Source organism: Besnoitia besnoiti, assembly GCF_002563875.1.
Source record: "Besnoitia besnoiti strain Bb-Ger1 chromosome Unknown contig00014, whole genome shotgun sequence".
NCBI lineage: Eukaryota > Apicomplexa > Conoidasida > Eucoccidiorida > Sarcocystidae > Besnoitia > Besnoitia besnoiti.
Window position 1 is genome coordinate 1,296,632 of NW_021703916.1, and position 15,869 is coordinate 1,312,500.

The 15,869-nt window shown below is 59.1% G+C and overlaps 2 protein-coding genes across 2 annotated transcripts in view; one reads left to right on the top strand and one right to left on the bottom strand.

Annotated features, from left to right (window-relative positions):
* Positions 1 to 2,985: 2,985 nt before the first annotated feature.
* BESB_026570 (uncharacterized protein) lies at positions 2,986 to 11,192 on the top strand (the record flags this gene model as incomplete). Its single annotated transcript, XM_029361337.1, has 4 exons — positions 2,986 to 4,534; positions 5,147 to 5,756; positions 6,365 to 10,047; positions 10,180 to 11,192. 4 exons carry the CDS (start codon positions 2,986 to 2,988, stop codon positions 11,190 to 11,192), a joined length of 6,855 nt encoding a protein of 2,284 aa, XP_029215692.1.
* A 3,132-nt stretch (positions 11,193 to 14,324) lies between these two features.
* The window catches only part of BESB_026580 (calcium-dependent protein kinase CDPK4A), a gene marked incomplete at both ends in the record, with an annotated part of 11,325 nt that continues 9,780 nt past the window's right edge, over positions 14,325 to 15,869 (bottom strand). Inside the window, 3 exons of the mRNA XM_029361338.1 lie at positions 14,325 to 14,397; positions 15,268 to 15,367; positions 15,516 to 15,623. Of these exons, the coding sequence (XP_029215693.1) occupies positions 14,325 to 14,397; positions 15,268 to 15,367; positions 15,516 to 15,623 (281 nt within the window). The remainder of the gene's footprint in view (positions 14,398 to 15,267; positions 15,368 to 15,515; positions 15,624 to 15,869) is intronic.

Here is a 15,869-nt window from a genome sequence, read left to right on the forward strand (position 1 = left end):
CACGAAAACCGGGCACACGGGTAGAAAGGGACAGAAAAGGCGCCGGGAAGCAGGCTCAAGAAGAATTCAACAGCAGCCCATTCACGACAGAGATACAGCGTCACACGAGTACACACTATGCAGACGTATGTGTGAAGCTGCGAGGCGGACTTTGCTTCTCGCTATCGTGGTACGTGTCTGGAGTGTACGGACAGCCCACACACCAAACACAGCCAGCAATCACTTCTGGAGAGGAATTCACATTTAAATCTGTAGCCAGCCATGCCGCGAGGGGCGCGAGCACATTACGCGAGACGAGGCTAGCGCACCAACTGAGCGAAGTGGATTCCCGACTTTTTTCAAATGGAAAAACCGCAATCGAGGTGAGACAGAACAAAATGCCCACAATAAAACGTGACATGAAAGCGAAAGAGATGCGAAGGGATCAAGAATAAAGATTACGTTAAAAAAATCTCACGGGAATGGTATTTGCGCACGACACGCGCGTGTAAAGCAGACACCAACGCCTCGTGTGTGTAGAACGGAATAATTCGATAGGCTCAAAGGCCATTGGGCATATTCACTCGAGAAGTGCACACATTATGTGAACAAGCAAGAAACAGAAGTAGTCGCCTGAGCAGCCCCGACGCGTGGTATCCGTTGGAAAGGAAGAACCACGAAACATGGCAGAGATCTAAGATATACAGAATGAGGTCGGACGCCTTCCTGGATCTCAGGAGCAAACCTACAGAAAAACAGCTACACAGATGAAGGATAGAAGAACGACAGACACCACCCTCAAGCCTTAAAGCGCGAGACAAACTTGGAAAGGGAGAGAGGCAGAAACCACGCCGCCTGTCGATTCTGACTGGCGCAAACCTCAGAGGGACACGCTAAGCTACCGTGCCTTTCAAGTTGCCTTCCTCTCTCAAGTCTGCCTCTTCCCGAGTACAGGAGAAGCCTGTTCACGGTTTTTTTCCGGTGGAAATATACTTTGTCTTCTCTCTTTGCGAAAGGAGAGCCCGCGTTCACCCGTGTTGCAGCAAGCTAGACACAGTCGGACCTTCTGAGTCGTAGCCTGCTGCTAGAGCTCCCCCTTTCCTCACCGGGCCTCGGAACGAAAAAGACGCTTTGACCTGTTCTTTTCGAGTCCGTCCACTCGTTTTCAGTCAAAAAAGAACGCCCGAGGAAGGAAATCAACCGCGAGATCTTCGGCGAATCGGGAGCCCTGCGCAAGCATCGAGATCCCTCGTCCCGCGCAGTGTACATACACCACTAGCAGTCACGCCGCGCACATCGACGTCCATTCTCCGCGGACTCACTCTCTCCGTATTCCCCGAAAACACAGGAGAAGGGGACGAATGCCCCAGAAACATACACTGGAACTGAGTACTCCATCATAGAAAAAATAAACACCGAAGAGAGACGAGGGAAAGGAGCTCGACACGTCGATTTCTTTCTCCGGGTTTCACAAGTCGGCCTCGCAGGCGCGCACGCTCGACAAGCTCCCAGAACCAGCCTGATGTCTGCTACGCGTGCGCCGAGTCCGCACGGCAGGGTTGTCGTCACTTTTCTTTTTGATTTTGGAGGCCTTCGCATGCGCAGTGCCAATGCAAGCGGAGCCGCGTACCCTACCGATTCAGAATTGGAAGATAAAAACAAATCTCATGTAGCGAAGGCGAGTGGCTCCTGAGGGGGCAGCGGACACGAGACTCGAAAGGGATCTGCCAGAGCGCGGACGACAGAAACGCACTGAAACGCTGAAAATCACAGACACACGACACACACGCGCGGCGAAGATGAGGAGAGACAGGGAGATGGAGGAAACAGAAGAGAGAGTTCTAAACGACAGTTCTGAAACACGAAGGGCTCCACGTCCCGAACTTGCAACGGCAGGGCTCCAGGTGCCTGAGCGCAGCGCTAGCGACGCCCGGTGTCTCTTTGACCGCCTGCGTCGTTTTAAGAGCTGCGAAAGGGAAATAGGAAACTACACGCACGAGCTTTTCGACACAAAAAGCCCGTGGCCTTCACAGCAGGCCGGGGATCTCCTGGCTCGCCGCATCACCATCGACGGCGAACCTCCCTCTGTCGCGCCTTGCCGCGCCCTCGCGCGCGCGACCAGGGCGGCGAAGCGCAGCGAAGATCGACACAGACGAGACAGACTTACGAGCACGCAACTCCACTCCTCAGCTCTCCGTTGCAGCTGAAAACCGAGAGTCTACGAGCCTGTTATGCGGCTCATCTCGACCTCCTGGCGGGCTGTGTAACGGCGAGGGGACACGCCTGGGGCCCCATGGGAAGGATCCCCCCTCTGCTGTGAGTCTGCCGTTGTCTTGCCGGTTGCGCTGCGTGTGCAGAGGCCTCTGTTCTCTCCCGTGCCCCCGCACATTGCACCGCTGAGAAGGAGAACTGGTGAATCCTTCTGGCTTCTTCTTTTCGTGCCTCCAACCTGTCTGCGTTTTCTCTAGCGCGCGAATGAGCTCTCTGGACACGGCGACGGGGGGCGAAAAGGTGGTGGGAGGGCGGCGACTTTACGCACAGACGACAGCGAGCTGTCACGCTTTGCTACTATACCGTGCAAACGCACGAGAGAAACGAGGCTTCGAGTGGAGAGAAAACGTTCTTTTGCTCTCTGTCTTTTTCTTCCTTCCTTATCGTTGTTAATCGTTGACGCCGACACGACCAAGCCCCTCCACGAGCTCCCCCCGCACGCGGGAGCCGTGAAAGGAGTGAGCGCGCCGAGATCCGAAGACAACACGTGATGGAACAAAAGAGAAAAGCAGAAAATAAGGCTTATGAATTTCGTGACAGGGGTGAGAGGGCCTCCGTCGCACGCGTCTTCTTTTTTCAACCTCGTACCCCTTTTCCTCACCGAGAATCCATGTCGTCGCTTTCGCGGGTGCGACCCTACGTATGCTCGCCTCCCTTTCTTCTTCTTGACCTCTCTCTGCCTCGCAGCGAATACACCTCCTGCTCGTCTCGCGCCGTCTTCCCCCACGAATCGCCATGGAGCCCGAAGTCGAAGAGGCTGCGCCGCCTGCTTCACTCTTCCCTTCCGTGGCCTTTTCATCCTCTTCTTCTTTTCCCTCTTCTTTGTCTTTTCCGTCTTCTTCTCTTCCGTCCTCTTCGTATTGTCCCGCGTGCAGCCGCTTCTGCCAGAGCAGCGCAGGCGACGGCGAAAGGAGGCGGCTGCGTGCCTTGACTTGTGCGTCTCGAAGCTGGGATGAGACGACCACTGCCGCGTTCGAGAAGCGCCTAGATGACTTGTCCGTGCTCTTCTTCATCCGGCTTTGTCTCGTGAAGGCCTTCACAGAGGGAGGAGATGACGGAGGGAGCGACGAAGAGGCAGGGGAGCCTCTTCTGTCTCAGGAAGCGGCATCTCACTGCAGCAAAGATGCGCCGCCTCTCCGCGCCCCTCCGGCTGCTTCTTCTTCTCTCTCCTGTTCATCTCCTCGCTTGTCTTCCTCTTCCTCCGCATCCGCATCTTCTGTCTGTGCGCCTAGGGAAGCAGGGATCTGCGACCCCCGCGAGGCGGATGTGTGGAGCGGAGACACCCCAGGGGACTCGCGCTCCAGCGGCTTCGGAAGACAGAACCCACGAGGGGCGAGACGCCTGCCGGGCAGCAAGAGGCGCCGAGGAGACCGCGAATCCCCCGCAGGACCTCCCGTTGCTTCCCCTCTGCGCGGGCCTCCTCCACGGCGGGCGGCGCTGCTCGACGCCCTCCGCAGCGGCCTCGCGGCTCTGTTCGGCGCAGACGATCTGTGCGCGGCTGGATCTGCGAGCGCGACAGAAGACTCGGAAGACGAACACGACGCCGACCACGCGGAGGAGGATGACTCCTGCGACGCGGCCCGCTCGCCTTCTCACTGCGGCGCCTGCCGCTTCCATCGGTGGCCTCCTTCGCTATCTCCGCAGCCGCCCGCGGCTTCCTCGGCGTCTGCGCCTCTGCCGGCGGGCGGCCTCCCCCCGTGCGGTCACGCAGAAGGCGCGCGCGCGAAAGCCCCCTCGCGCGCGTCTCGCTCGCCGTCCTTGGCGCTGTCGTCCTCCTTTTCTCCCTCTCTTGCTTCGCCTCAGGTGTGCACGCCGGCGCTTGCGCTGCTGCACCGCGTGCTGGCGCGAACGGCTGCCGGCGCGTCGGCGTGGAGGCGGCTGGCGGATTCAGTTTCGCGCGCCTCGCGGGACCTCTCCTTCTTCTTCTCGGTGCTTCGCGACGCCTTCTCGCTCCTGAACGCTTGCGTCGGCGCCGAGTCTGCTCCGTCGTCGGCTTTCGCCCTCTCCCCTGTCGTCATTGATCTCGTCTGTGTGCTGAGTGACTGGCGGACGCCTGGTGCGGCGGGGCGGCGCGGGCTTGAGGAGGACATACTCAAGGTGAAGCGCGAGCGCGGAGAGCGCCTCGCTGGGCGGCGTGGCGCGCGCCAGTTACAGGATGACGCAGACGACCCACGCGACGCCCGCAGGGCACGAGCGAGGCGAGGCGTGCGCAGCGGACAGCAGAAGGGAGGCAGCGAGGCTTTCGACAGACTCACCTGGTCGCGGCAGGGCTTCACATTCGCAGGTAAGCGATTTCGCAGTGTCTATATATACATAGATATATTTGTATGTGTAAATGTCTGCATGTATGTATGTATGTATGTATGCCGCGACACCGCGCACTGGAGAGGCGCCGTATGTTGCTTTCTGCATGAGTGACTCCGTCGTTTACTTCTGTATCTCCTCTTCGCCTTTAGATTCTGCCGGAATCTAAATGCCCCTCTGGTGTAGCTGCATGCCGCGGCACTTCCGCCACGAGAAGCAGCGGCGCAGTCGGGCATCTGTATCCATGTCTTTGTGTACTCATATGTGTAGATAATCATCTATTTGCATCTTCTGCGAACTCGAGTCATCTGAGCATTGTCTTTTTTGATAGAGTTGCTTCATGTCTCCAGCTCTGTGAGTGTACTGTGTCTGACTCCACCTGCGCCGCCACCGCCCAGCGCCTTCGCGCAGAGCCAGCTTCTGCATTTTTCTTGATTTTCTCAATTTGCATTGGGGAGCGCGAGGAAGTCCTTTCCAATCGCAGTTGGATAACCCCGGAGTGACCACCCTCGCTCGGGGCGGAGCGTGTCGTCCGGTGTTGTTTTTCTCCCTCGCCGATTTTCCGGGTTCTAAATTTTTCTTTCGATTTCAGACTGGTGCGTGGAGGTCCTCCCGCGCCTGGCTCGCGACGTTGAGGCGGATTTTCAGGCCGTTCTGCAGCTCCAGGCGCTTCTCCGCTTCCTCCTTCCTGCTGTCGCAGCGGCGCCCTCCCCCGACTCCTCCTCCTCCTCCCTCCCCAGTGTGTTTTTGGCTCGCCCGTCTGCGCTGTCTCTGCCACGCGGGCCTCCGGTTGCCTCCTCGCCCTCCTCTTCGTCCCTCTCCGCGCCGCGCGTTTCTTCGGCGCGGCGCGCGTCGGTTGCTGCGATTCGCGAGGCTGCATGCGCAGGCGACGTCGAGGCAGCGGCGGGCGTGACGCTCGGCGCGTCAGCGCCTCCCTCTTCGGCGGCGTTTCCCTCTTCCTCCCCGCCCTGCACACGAGGGCACTCGCACGCCGCGGAAGACTCCACGGAGGGCCTTCTGCCGCCGCTGGCTGTCTCCACACTCGGCTGGCTCTGTGGCGAGGACGACGGCGAAGACGCGCAGCGCCTCGAGACTAGACGACTCATCGGGCGCGCCGCCGTCCTCAGCCAGAAGTTCTTTCTCGGCAGACTCCCCGCCGCCCTCCGCCGCGGACGCCTCAAAGAGGCCGCCAGACTTGTCCGGTAGGCACGCCGCGCAGAAATGGACGCAGACGAAGGCAGCCTCAAAGCAACGCGCACACCGCCATGTGGCATCGGTTCACATGCATTCATATGCGGATATATATATATATATATATATATATAAATTTATATACGTATATATATGTATATGAAGACGTATATGTGGAGGCAACGATGTGCGTGGGTCTGCGCCGTCGGGGGTGGGATACAAAAGCACGCAAGCACATGCAGGATAGAGCACGTAAAAGCCAGATAGCTGAAGATATGTGACCGGTGCATAATCAATATTTTCACATATTCCGAAGAGAATTTCTCGTAGAGGGGAGTTCTCCAATCTTTTCTGCTTCTTTTTTCCGGCCGGTCTCCCTTCTGCTCTCGCTGCCAGTCCGTGGCTGCTTCGTTATTCCGCAGACGCCGCGACAGATTCTGCGTCGCCCGTCGCTCGGTGTCTTCTCGCGTCTTTCAGCCGCCTGCGTCCGCGTCTTTGTCGCGCTTCTCTCCATCGCCTGCAAGTCAACGGCTTCGTTGCCAGGCGCTTTTCCCTTTCAGTGTCAAATGGATTACTTTCCACTTTGTCCTCAAAGGATTACTTTCTCTTTTGCTTTCAGACGGGCCTTCCAGTCGTGCGCCTCTTACGGCGGTGAGCTGATGCACGCGATGGCGTTGAGCGAGGTCGGCGTGCACGCGGGCGACAACAGCCACGCACTGGAGCTCCTTTCGTTCGCGTTCGGGCGCGCCTGTCTGCTCCTGTCGCTCTCACTCTCTCCCTTCTCTGCGGCGCGAGCCGAGCGTGCAGAGTCGGGCGAGGGCGGCGCCGTCGCCAGCGCGCCCTTGGTCTCCGCTTCGCGGCACACGGAGAACAAGTTCCTCGTGCGGCTTCTGGCGGCGTTGGAGGCGCCGCGAGTGCCTTCTCCGGAGTCGGCAGGCGGCGGGGGGGGCGAGGAGCGAGGCGCGAGCGAGGTGTGGGGTGTCTTCAGCGGCGGGACACCCGTCTCCGCCGCCGCCGCGCTGAGCCTCTTCGTCCTCGGCTTCGTCAGTCTGCGCATTTCGCGGCTCCTCCTCGCCTTCCCTGGCGAACTGTCCTCTCTCTCGTGCGACCCGCTAGACACGCTCTTCGGCCTCTATCCGCCGCCGGGCTCCCTCCCTCGCCTGCCTTGCCTGCCTCTGTTCCCCGACGCGCTGCGGGTTGCGGGCGACGCCGCGGGAGAGACAAATAACGAGGAGACGCGCCGCACCGAGCTGCTCCGGATACCTCTCCACGACGCGGCCTTCGGGTCCTTCGCTGCAGCGGAGAGGAGCCTGGCGGCGCGGACCGGCGACGTGAGATCTCCACTTCTTCGCAATCTCTCGACAGCCGCCTGCATGTTTTCGTCTTCTCGGGGGAGAGCGACAGCCGCGCCCAGCGCTCAGGCCCCTGGCGACGCACACCGTCACGCGCGAGGCGAGGCGGTCAGAGGAGAGACGCGCGAGGAGGACGCGGCGCGGGCCTCCGCACTTTCGTCGGCGCTGGCGCCGCTCTCTCGGCAGCTGAGCTTCCTTCACAGCGGCGAGGCGCTGCCCGTGTGCAAGAGGAGGAAAATGGAGACTCGTCGCATAGAGCAGACAGTTGAGTCCTGCGCGAGGCTCGCGTCCGCAGGTCCTGGGACTGAGTGTCTGGGGCTGTGGGAGGGGGCGACGGCGGTCGCCGCCGCGCCTTCTCTCTCGAGCCACGGGCAGACCCCATGCGCCGCAGGCGATCTGCCGTCGTCTCAGGCGTCTCCTGGTTGCCGCCTGCTCGCGGCGCCGTCCTGGCAGGCCCTGTCGTCCTTCGTCGCTTTGTCGGATTCCTCTCTCCCGGCGCTGTTCGCCGAGATGCGCGCGACGTATGCGAGACGGCGGCTGGAGGCGCTGCGAAAGGCACCGAGCCTTGCGTATGGCAGTTTGCAGCCTTTCGCCCTCGAGGCCTTCCTGCGACACGCGCAGCGGCGGGAGGCGCGAAAACGCGAACGTGCCAACGCGAGCGGCCGCCGAGAAAGGCTGGAGGAAGCAAGAAAGGCGAAGACCGCAGGGGAGGGCGAGGGAGCGTGCGCGGCGCAGCCCAGACACTGCGAAGAGCCCGGAAGCAAGAACCGAAGAGAGGCAGAAGCGCTGGGAGAGGAAGCTGAGGCGACCGTCGCGCTAGACGAGGTCATGCGAGAGAGAGAAAACGCGAGGCGCGTTCTGCTGCGCGCGGCCAGGGCAGCGGCGCGACAGGCGAGCGCGACACACGACGGAGGAGGCGAACGAGAAAGCGGAAAAGAAGCGACCTCGAGATCTTGCGGAGCTCGGCAAGACGCGCTGTCGCAGTGGGACGCCTCAGCTCCCTCTGGGTTTTTTCCACGGAATTTCTCGGGGGCCGTCGCGGCGTATCTCTTCCTCACGATCGGCTGTCGCTGCTGCGAGCTCCTGGACCTGTCCCGCGCGATGCACGCCTCTGCGTCGTGTGAGTCTCCGCCAGCTTTCTCTCTTTGTTCTGCCGCGCCGCCGCGCGCAGATGTTTTGTCTTTGCTCCGACCGAGCGCAGCCCAGCTGCTTGCGCGGCGCTTGCATCTGAAGTGCCTGACCGTCGCACTGGTTGCCGTCTCGCAGGCGCGGGCGCAGCGCGAAGCCGCGAGCGAGGAAGCGGAGAATGCGCGCGTCTCCGCGGAAGAAGAAGACGTTCTCGCTGCGGCTCGGCCGCCGCTGTGCCTCTGCACGGAGCCTGAGCTTCTCGGCGACATCTTCGCCCTTCTCAGCGATTTTCTTGAGGAAGAACGCGGGCGACAAGGAGGGGGCAGCAACCGACGCCACACGCATGCACTTCACCTGCAGCCCGAAGCCTTCTGGGCGGCCGCGCGCGTAGCGGGTCTCAGTCGACAGGAAGGCCTGGAGATCCTCGCACTCGCGCGCGAATGTTTCCCCCTCAACCCTGAAGAAGCACAAGGAGACGCCGAAGAAAGGGGGGCGGCGGACGACGAAACAAGTGATGCCCTCATTCTAACGTTTTCCCTCGACAGACTCGTGAACGCTTGCGAGGCGGCCGCGCGCAACAGGCGCCTGCCGGGGGTGCTGTCGACTCGGACCAGCTCGCTGGGATCGCCGCGAGGAGAAGGGGGAGGAGAGGGCGCACGCGTGGCGCGGCCTTGCAGCGCGAAGAAAGAGGAGGATCTCGAAGGAACGCGAGGCGATCGGGGGAACGAACCCGGGGTCCCACACGCAGGAAGAGGACAAAGAGACCTCGCACCGGGCGCAGGAGCCTCGGCGGGCGTTCGGGAACGAGATAAAAAAATCGCGAACTGCGAAGAAGAGCCGGCGTCGGGGTGTAGTCTCGCTCAGGCCCTCCGTCTGCGGGCGGCGTATAGACAGTCTGCGGTGGAAGGTGCGGCGCTGGACGTCTCTAGCCAGTTTGCTGCGCCCGTCAGCGTCTTCACGCAGATCCTCTCCTCGGCGCGCAACTCCATTTGCCAGAAGGACGCCTGCGGGACCGAACGGGGAGAGGGGAGCAGACGCGGCTGTCTCCTTGCTGCCGATAGAGAGATGGACGCTTTTCTCGCGTCCTCCGCTTCTCTGCTGGCGCTGAGAGGCGGCGACAGCGACCTTCGGTGTGTCTCGCTCTCTCGTCCGGCGCGCGAAGAGAGAGAAAACTCTTTCTCCTTCTTGCGCGCGTTCCCCGCGCTGCAGAGGCTGCTGGCCTTCGCCGCAGAAGGCGACGGGGAAGAAGACGGACCAGAGAGGAAAGGTTGCGAAGATGTTGGTGAGGAGGGCGCAGGCGACGAAGGGGAGACAGACAGAGAGTGCTTTGCTATCGCTGCGAATCTCCGGCTACTTCTTCTGCTGCTGCACTTACGACTCTTTCCTCTTCTTCTTCCTCTCCTTGGCCCTCTGGAGGCGTGCGTGGCGAGGAGGGGGCGGCGCGGAGCGTGGGAGGGGGAGGGAGAGCTCAGCTTCGTTAAGGGCATGCTTCTTGCGCACCTCGCCAGCGAAGAGAAGAAAACTCTCAGCGAGAGAGGCCTGACAGCAGCAGGTCTCGCAGGCGGCGTGCGCAGCCATTCCGGCGAGGACGCGCCAGCAGGTCCTTCGCATCAGAGCCACGAGGCGGGAGTAGTGTGCGACGCGAGGTATGGTGCAAACCAAGAGGGCGACGCGCAGGAGGCGGCGCGTCTTTCCTCCGCTTCCTCTGTGGTGTCTCCTGACTCGCCAGCACACGGGACGCGCCCTCTCGCCTTTCCCCTGGCTGAGCAGAAAGCAGAGGGCGCCCGTCGCGCTCATGCCACGCAGCAGCCAGACAGCCCGGGTAAGCGACCCTCCATGGACTCGTCGAGGAAGCGCAGATATTCTCTTCGTTGCTGTTCCGAGCCCTCTTCAGCCCCTCTGTCTGTTCATTCCGTGTTCGTTCTCTTCTCTCTCTGCGAATCGGTTTTCTTAGGCCCGCGCACGCGCGTGCGCAAACGGCCGTCGGCGTGCGGCAGCCGCCAGATCTGGCTGGCGTCTTTGCAGGGCGACGAGAAGGACGGAGAGCGTGTGGGCAGCCATGCAGGTAGAGAAGCATTTGCGCAGGAGGGCGGGGGACTGCAGCCTGAGGCTGTGCTGTCTTCCAGCACGCGACGAAGGAAGCGAGCCAAGGGGGGTTCCATTCTCAATGAAGCGGAGAGAGGAATCAACTCCAGCGACACTGCTGTGTCGTTTCATCACTCCTCATTGCTTGCTACCGCGGGCGACGCAGCGGCGCTTTCGGCAGAGATTTCAGAGCCGGGGATGTCGAGTTCCTCGTCGCTCCCCGCCTCTCGCGTCCCGCTCGGTCCACGCAGACCTCCGACGTCACGCTCAGGAGAGGCGACGGACGAGGAAGCCCTGGGAGGCCGCGAAGCGGAGGAGGAGACCTCGCGGGGTGCACGTACACCGCGCATCGCTCAGATGCACGTCCTGATTGGCAGTTCGGTGGCGTGCAACGTGTTTCGGCTCTTTCTGCAGGCCCGGCTCCACATGGAGAAGGCGCTGGCCTCGTGGCAGAGGCACGGATTCGCTGTGGGGGTTTCCGGCGGCGTGCAGCAGCGCGTCTGGGAGAAGGAGGCCTATGGCGTTTTGCTCGCTGCGTGCGCTCAGGAGCGCCGCATGATGGAAAACCTGCTGCGCGCGAGAGCTGCGCCGCGGCAGCCGCTCGCCGGAGAGGCGCCTGAGAGCGAAGCGCAGTTCTCTGCATGGCGGCCGAACGAGCGCACACGCGAATCACAGTGCAACCTGCAGAGACACACGGGTGGAAATACCGTTTACGGCGAGATGAGGGAAGCAGAAACTGAAGGAAACGGGAGGGCGGAGACAAGAGACGACCTGCGCGACAGCGAGCTCGAAGAGCGCCTGATTCGATCTCACCTGGACTCTGCAAGAGCCAAGTTTGCGTTCTACAAAAGGAAGCTGGCGGAAGCAGCGAATGCGGGCTAGGTGCCGCAGTCTCTACCTTGAGACGTGCTCAAGAGCGGAAGATTTCTCTTTGCGGATCGACAGAAAAATTTTCGAGTCTAGGGTAGAGGGAGCCGCGAGACAGTACTCTGGCGGGTGCATCGCCACTGTTGTCTCTTCACAGGCCCGCGCCCGCAGAGAAAAGCCCAGACAGGGGCTCTGCATGGTTCCTTATATGCGGATTCTGAACGATCAAATTTTCTTTTTAATTCTTTTTCAGCTCACTCTGCCGCGGAACAGCGACTCAGGCCACGGATCAACTCGCGCTGAAGCAGGGCTGGCGTCCATCAGCAAACACTTTAAGATGAAGCGTCTCTGCGACCTCTCACCCGCTGCGGTCTGTGACTAGATAATTCCTCGAATCTGAACGGAAACAGTTTTTCATATATATGTATATATATCGACGGACCCCGTCATACGCGTACCAGCACAATCCGGTCAATGCCCATATATATACATATACATATGTACATATGCATATACATATATACATGTATATACATGTATATCTGCATATATACCTGCGCACGCACACAGGGATCATTCACACCACGTAGCTGAATGTCCGGGTCGTGCGGCGGCAGTAATTTCGACAGACTCCCATCCACATCACACAATACACATACTTTTATATATAACAATAATTCTTTACATTTGACACCGAGCAGTGGACGCCCTTTTTTGTAAGCGCGAAAGGTTGCCTCTTTCGTCCTCTCGAAAGGGAGGCAGTTCGATCTGGTAGCACGCCTTCGTCGGATCTTCCGCGATCCGGTTTGTGGGCGCCTGCGGCCATTCTCGGTTCGCTATCCGTTCCCTCGCTCTTCGCTTCGCTTCACTGTCTTACTCGACTTCTTCCTTTTCTCAGCTGTGGCCTCAAGGTTGCGCTCTTGCCAGCCAGAGGCAGCGTTGTGAAGGCGAAGCTGCTGGTAGTGGTGTCTGATCTGTGAACACCGGCGCACAAAACGCAATGACGATACACAGAACAGGCTGCGACACAAGAGGGCGACTGTAAAGTAGAGGACAAATTGGAAAGGCAGGCACGACAAGGCTCGGAGACAGATACAAAGCAAAACACAGGCGAAGGCCACAAGGACATATACGTTGAAAGAGAGCAGGAGACCCAACAGCAGACATGACCAAAAAAAAAGCAGTGTAACTAGAGTAGACCGACCCACTGTATCAGAGCGCTGGAAAGACATATTCACGGTAGTCGCGCGCATGCGCTGCATGCACGTATCGATGGATACTTCGAGTATGAACATAATTCCATCATCACCTTCAGCAGAGCCGAAAAAGGAAGGTGTTCACTCTCGTACGTTTCTCTGCCTCTCAGTAGCTGCCTACCTACTCACTACTCCATCTGAATGTCTATTTGCATCCATTTCATTTTCATATTTACGTATCTATACCGATACAACGTATATTTTAATACATTCATGCATGTGAGCCTGACCCCACTCGAGCGTCACGTAAAAACACGAGGCCAGTCCGGAAAGCCTGATTTCTCTAATGCTTCTCCGGTAAAAGCCGCTGTCACGCCACTGCCATACACTTTTTCGTTGAATGAAGGCAGCTGTGGACTAAGCTCCTTTGGCCTGCTACCAGCTTTCTTTTCTCTTAGCTAATGAAGATGTGCGGGATTGGATTTCGCAGCCGGCTTTAGCCTGAACCCGAAACGCTCTCAAAACGACACGCATGCCTTCAGTTCAGCAGGCGCCTCCAGTTTGCTGCGTCCTGCCTTGGGCAGGCGGGGGAGAAATCCCTTTCCTCTGCCGATCCAGAACCAAAGAAAATTCGAACCCGCTGCCGCTCTGGCTGCTCTCTGCATCCTGCCCGGCTGGCCCTGGTGCGTGCGGGGGCCTCGCCAGTTCGCGAATAAAAACGAAAATCAGAAAAAAAGAAATGGGGCAAGCCAAAGAGTGCGCCCCATCCTCGGCGGATCTCTCCCTTTCCCTCCCCCTGTTGTTTATGCTGTGGCGAAACATGTCTCTGAGAGCCACGCTTCACGCGGCAGGCCTGGCCTCTCAGCTTTCCGCCGAGTGCGTTTTTTCTCTCGAAAAAAAGTGAATGGCGCCGCCGCTGCGGTGCGTGAGGGCTGAGGCGCGCGCTGGCGTGACGCACTGCCTGCCATAGCGATGAGAGAAGAGAGGCGGCAGCACTTCTTCTCGTTCGTCCTCAACGCCTCGCCCAAAGCCCGCGACTAACAGTCGCTTCTCCAAAGTGCGTGGCGACCAAAAAGCAGACAGCCACGCCGGCGGGGCAGCTTGATCGTCCCTTGCTACAACGCAGAGCCCTCCTTCGGGAAAAAAAAGACGCGCGGAGGGCAAGCTGCCCTCCACTAGAGCAAGTCGGCGGTACCGTCCCTTGTTCGCTTCGATTTCGTCTTTCAGTGAAGCAAAACAGGCTTCGGAGCGCCATCTACAGACCCCACGCGTTTTCGAACAACACTTCAGAATGAAGGACGGGGAAGCGCATCCGTCCCAAACAACCATGCAACTGACTTCGGCCTTCACCGGATTCCGGCGCATGCATTGCAGCGCGCGGGCAGCCAAAATGTAAAAATTTAGGTCGACCTGTGACAAATGACCCCTAGCAACGACATACACCGCTCACGGCAGGCTCCCCGGGCGGGCGCAGCAAATCGCGCAGGCGCACAAGTCTACTAGAGACAAAATACTCCGAACAAACACGCGGCTACAAGACGCCGGCTGCAGAGATAGACGCCGCCGAGCCGAGGGCCCCTTGGGATCGTGGACGCCTGACGTTGACAGCCAACGCCTTGTCGCGTAGCCGAGGATACACCCTCCCCTCGAATACATTGTCAAAGCACGAAACACGACAAAAAGCCGATATACAAACATCTATATCCACACAGTAAAAAATCTCTGCACTCGCCAAGAAGCGTTTCGCCTTTTAAAACCGAATGCGCATACAGCTCGCCCTCCAGCGACACAAGGCCGCACAAAAAGGAAGGCGACTTCGTGTGGTGGTCTTTTGACCAGGAATGCGTCCCCTGCCCTTAGTCGCTTTCGTCTATTCTCTTCTTCACCGGGGCGTTCTCTTCTCTTTCGAATCTCTGGAAAACATCTCGGACTCAAGCCGACGCGCCGGGCCTTAGCGACGTCGCCTCCCTCTGTGATACTGCACCAGCGCTTTCTCCGCTGACGCGCTGATGTTCAGGATCGGTCTAGAAAAAAACAGAGTAAAAACGAACTTGGCTGATTACTGAGGAGCGAACAGGCTCACGAAAGGAGACAGTCTCCGTAGGTATCTTCTTTTTATGAAAAAAGCAAAGGCACTGCAGGAAGAGTGGACGCCGCGACGGCTCAGAGGGCTCGACGGGGAGGTACGAGGAAACCGAGCACGCAAGGTCACTCAAGCGATGAGGGAGAAGAAAAACGGCATACACAGTTCGCAAACAGTGCCTTCCGTCTCGCAGAGCAGACAGCGTACAGACCTCCGAGCTTAACGACGACCACAAGGCAAACAGCACAGAAAAATCAAGAAGGGAAGAAGACGAAAGCGCAGCCGCAGATGCAACCCTGAGTATACACGCGATGCAGCCGAACGAGACGACGAGATGCCACTTCGGGAGAGAGCCACACAGAAGCAGACGCTCTTCCGTAGCAGGTGTTTCTTTGAGAAAAAATAGACAGCACAGAGAATGCCACAAGGCACGAGACCACAACGCAAGAGGACAAAAAATGACTTTCTGCTTTGCAGGAAGGCGCCGCCTCACGCCTTCCCTACGCCCAGAGTCTCGAGCCGGCAAACGATGAGATCCAGTGTGCGTAGAAGAGAACACAGCTAGCCGTGTTCATATTCTCGCTTCTTCCTCCGCGGCGTCAAAAAAGTGAAAAACAGCAGGGCCCGTCCCCGCGCGTCAGCAGCATGTTCATTGGCTACGCGAAACGCGCGTGAAGCCTTAACTGAAAAACCGCAAAGTCACCGTCTTTCCCTCACCGGCCTAAACGTGACCACGACGAGGAAAGACTTTCACATTGGACTCACAACAATGAACTGCGAAAAAAACGCGAGCGAGGAAAGAGAGACTTACCGCCGCGCGCCCGCTCCCACTGCGCGGTACGCGGAAGAATCGTCGCGGCTCTCGGAGTCGAAGTCGTCGTCGCAGACAGCTGCGATGAACTCGTCGAGATCTGAAAACACACCGCTGCACCTGCTTCGGCCGCCGTCAAGCCCGACCCGCTTCACCCGCCCCACCGCGACTCTCTCGCAGAAACAACAGCAGAAAATGTCTAACATGTCGACCTAAAACATGTGTGAAGAGAAAAGGCGCGCACGCACCGATATGGCCATTGCCGTTCGCGTCGAGCTCCTGCATCATCTCCTCCAGCGCGTCCTCGCGGTACCGATCGCCCAGCAGCACGCGCAAGTCATCCAGTGAAATGTAGCCTGTAAAAGACAATCCAGCGCCGCAAGCATTGCCCGCACCAGTGCTGCAAATGCCCGCGGGAAACCACACCTACGTCTCCATATATGTATATATATATTCATATAGAACATGCACAGAGCCTCTATGCACACACTCTGCGAGTATGGCGCGCGCATCTGGCTGTATCTGTCTATGCCTGTCTATGTGTCTAAGTCTCTATCGATATATCTACCTATCTTCCTAGCGGCCTACATCGATCTATATAT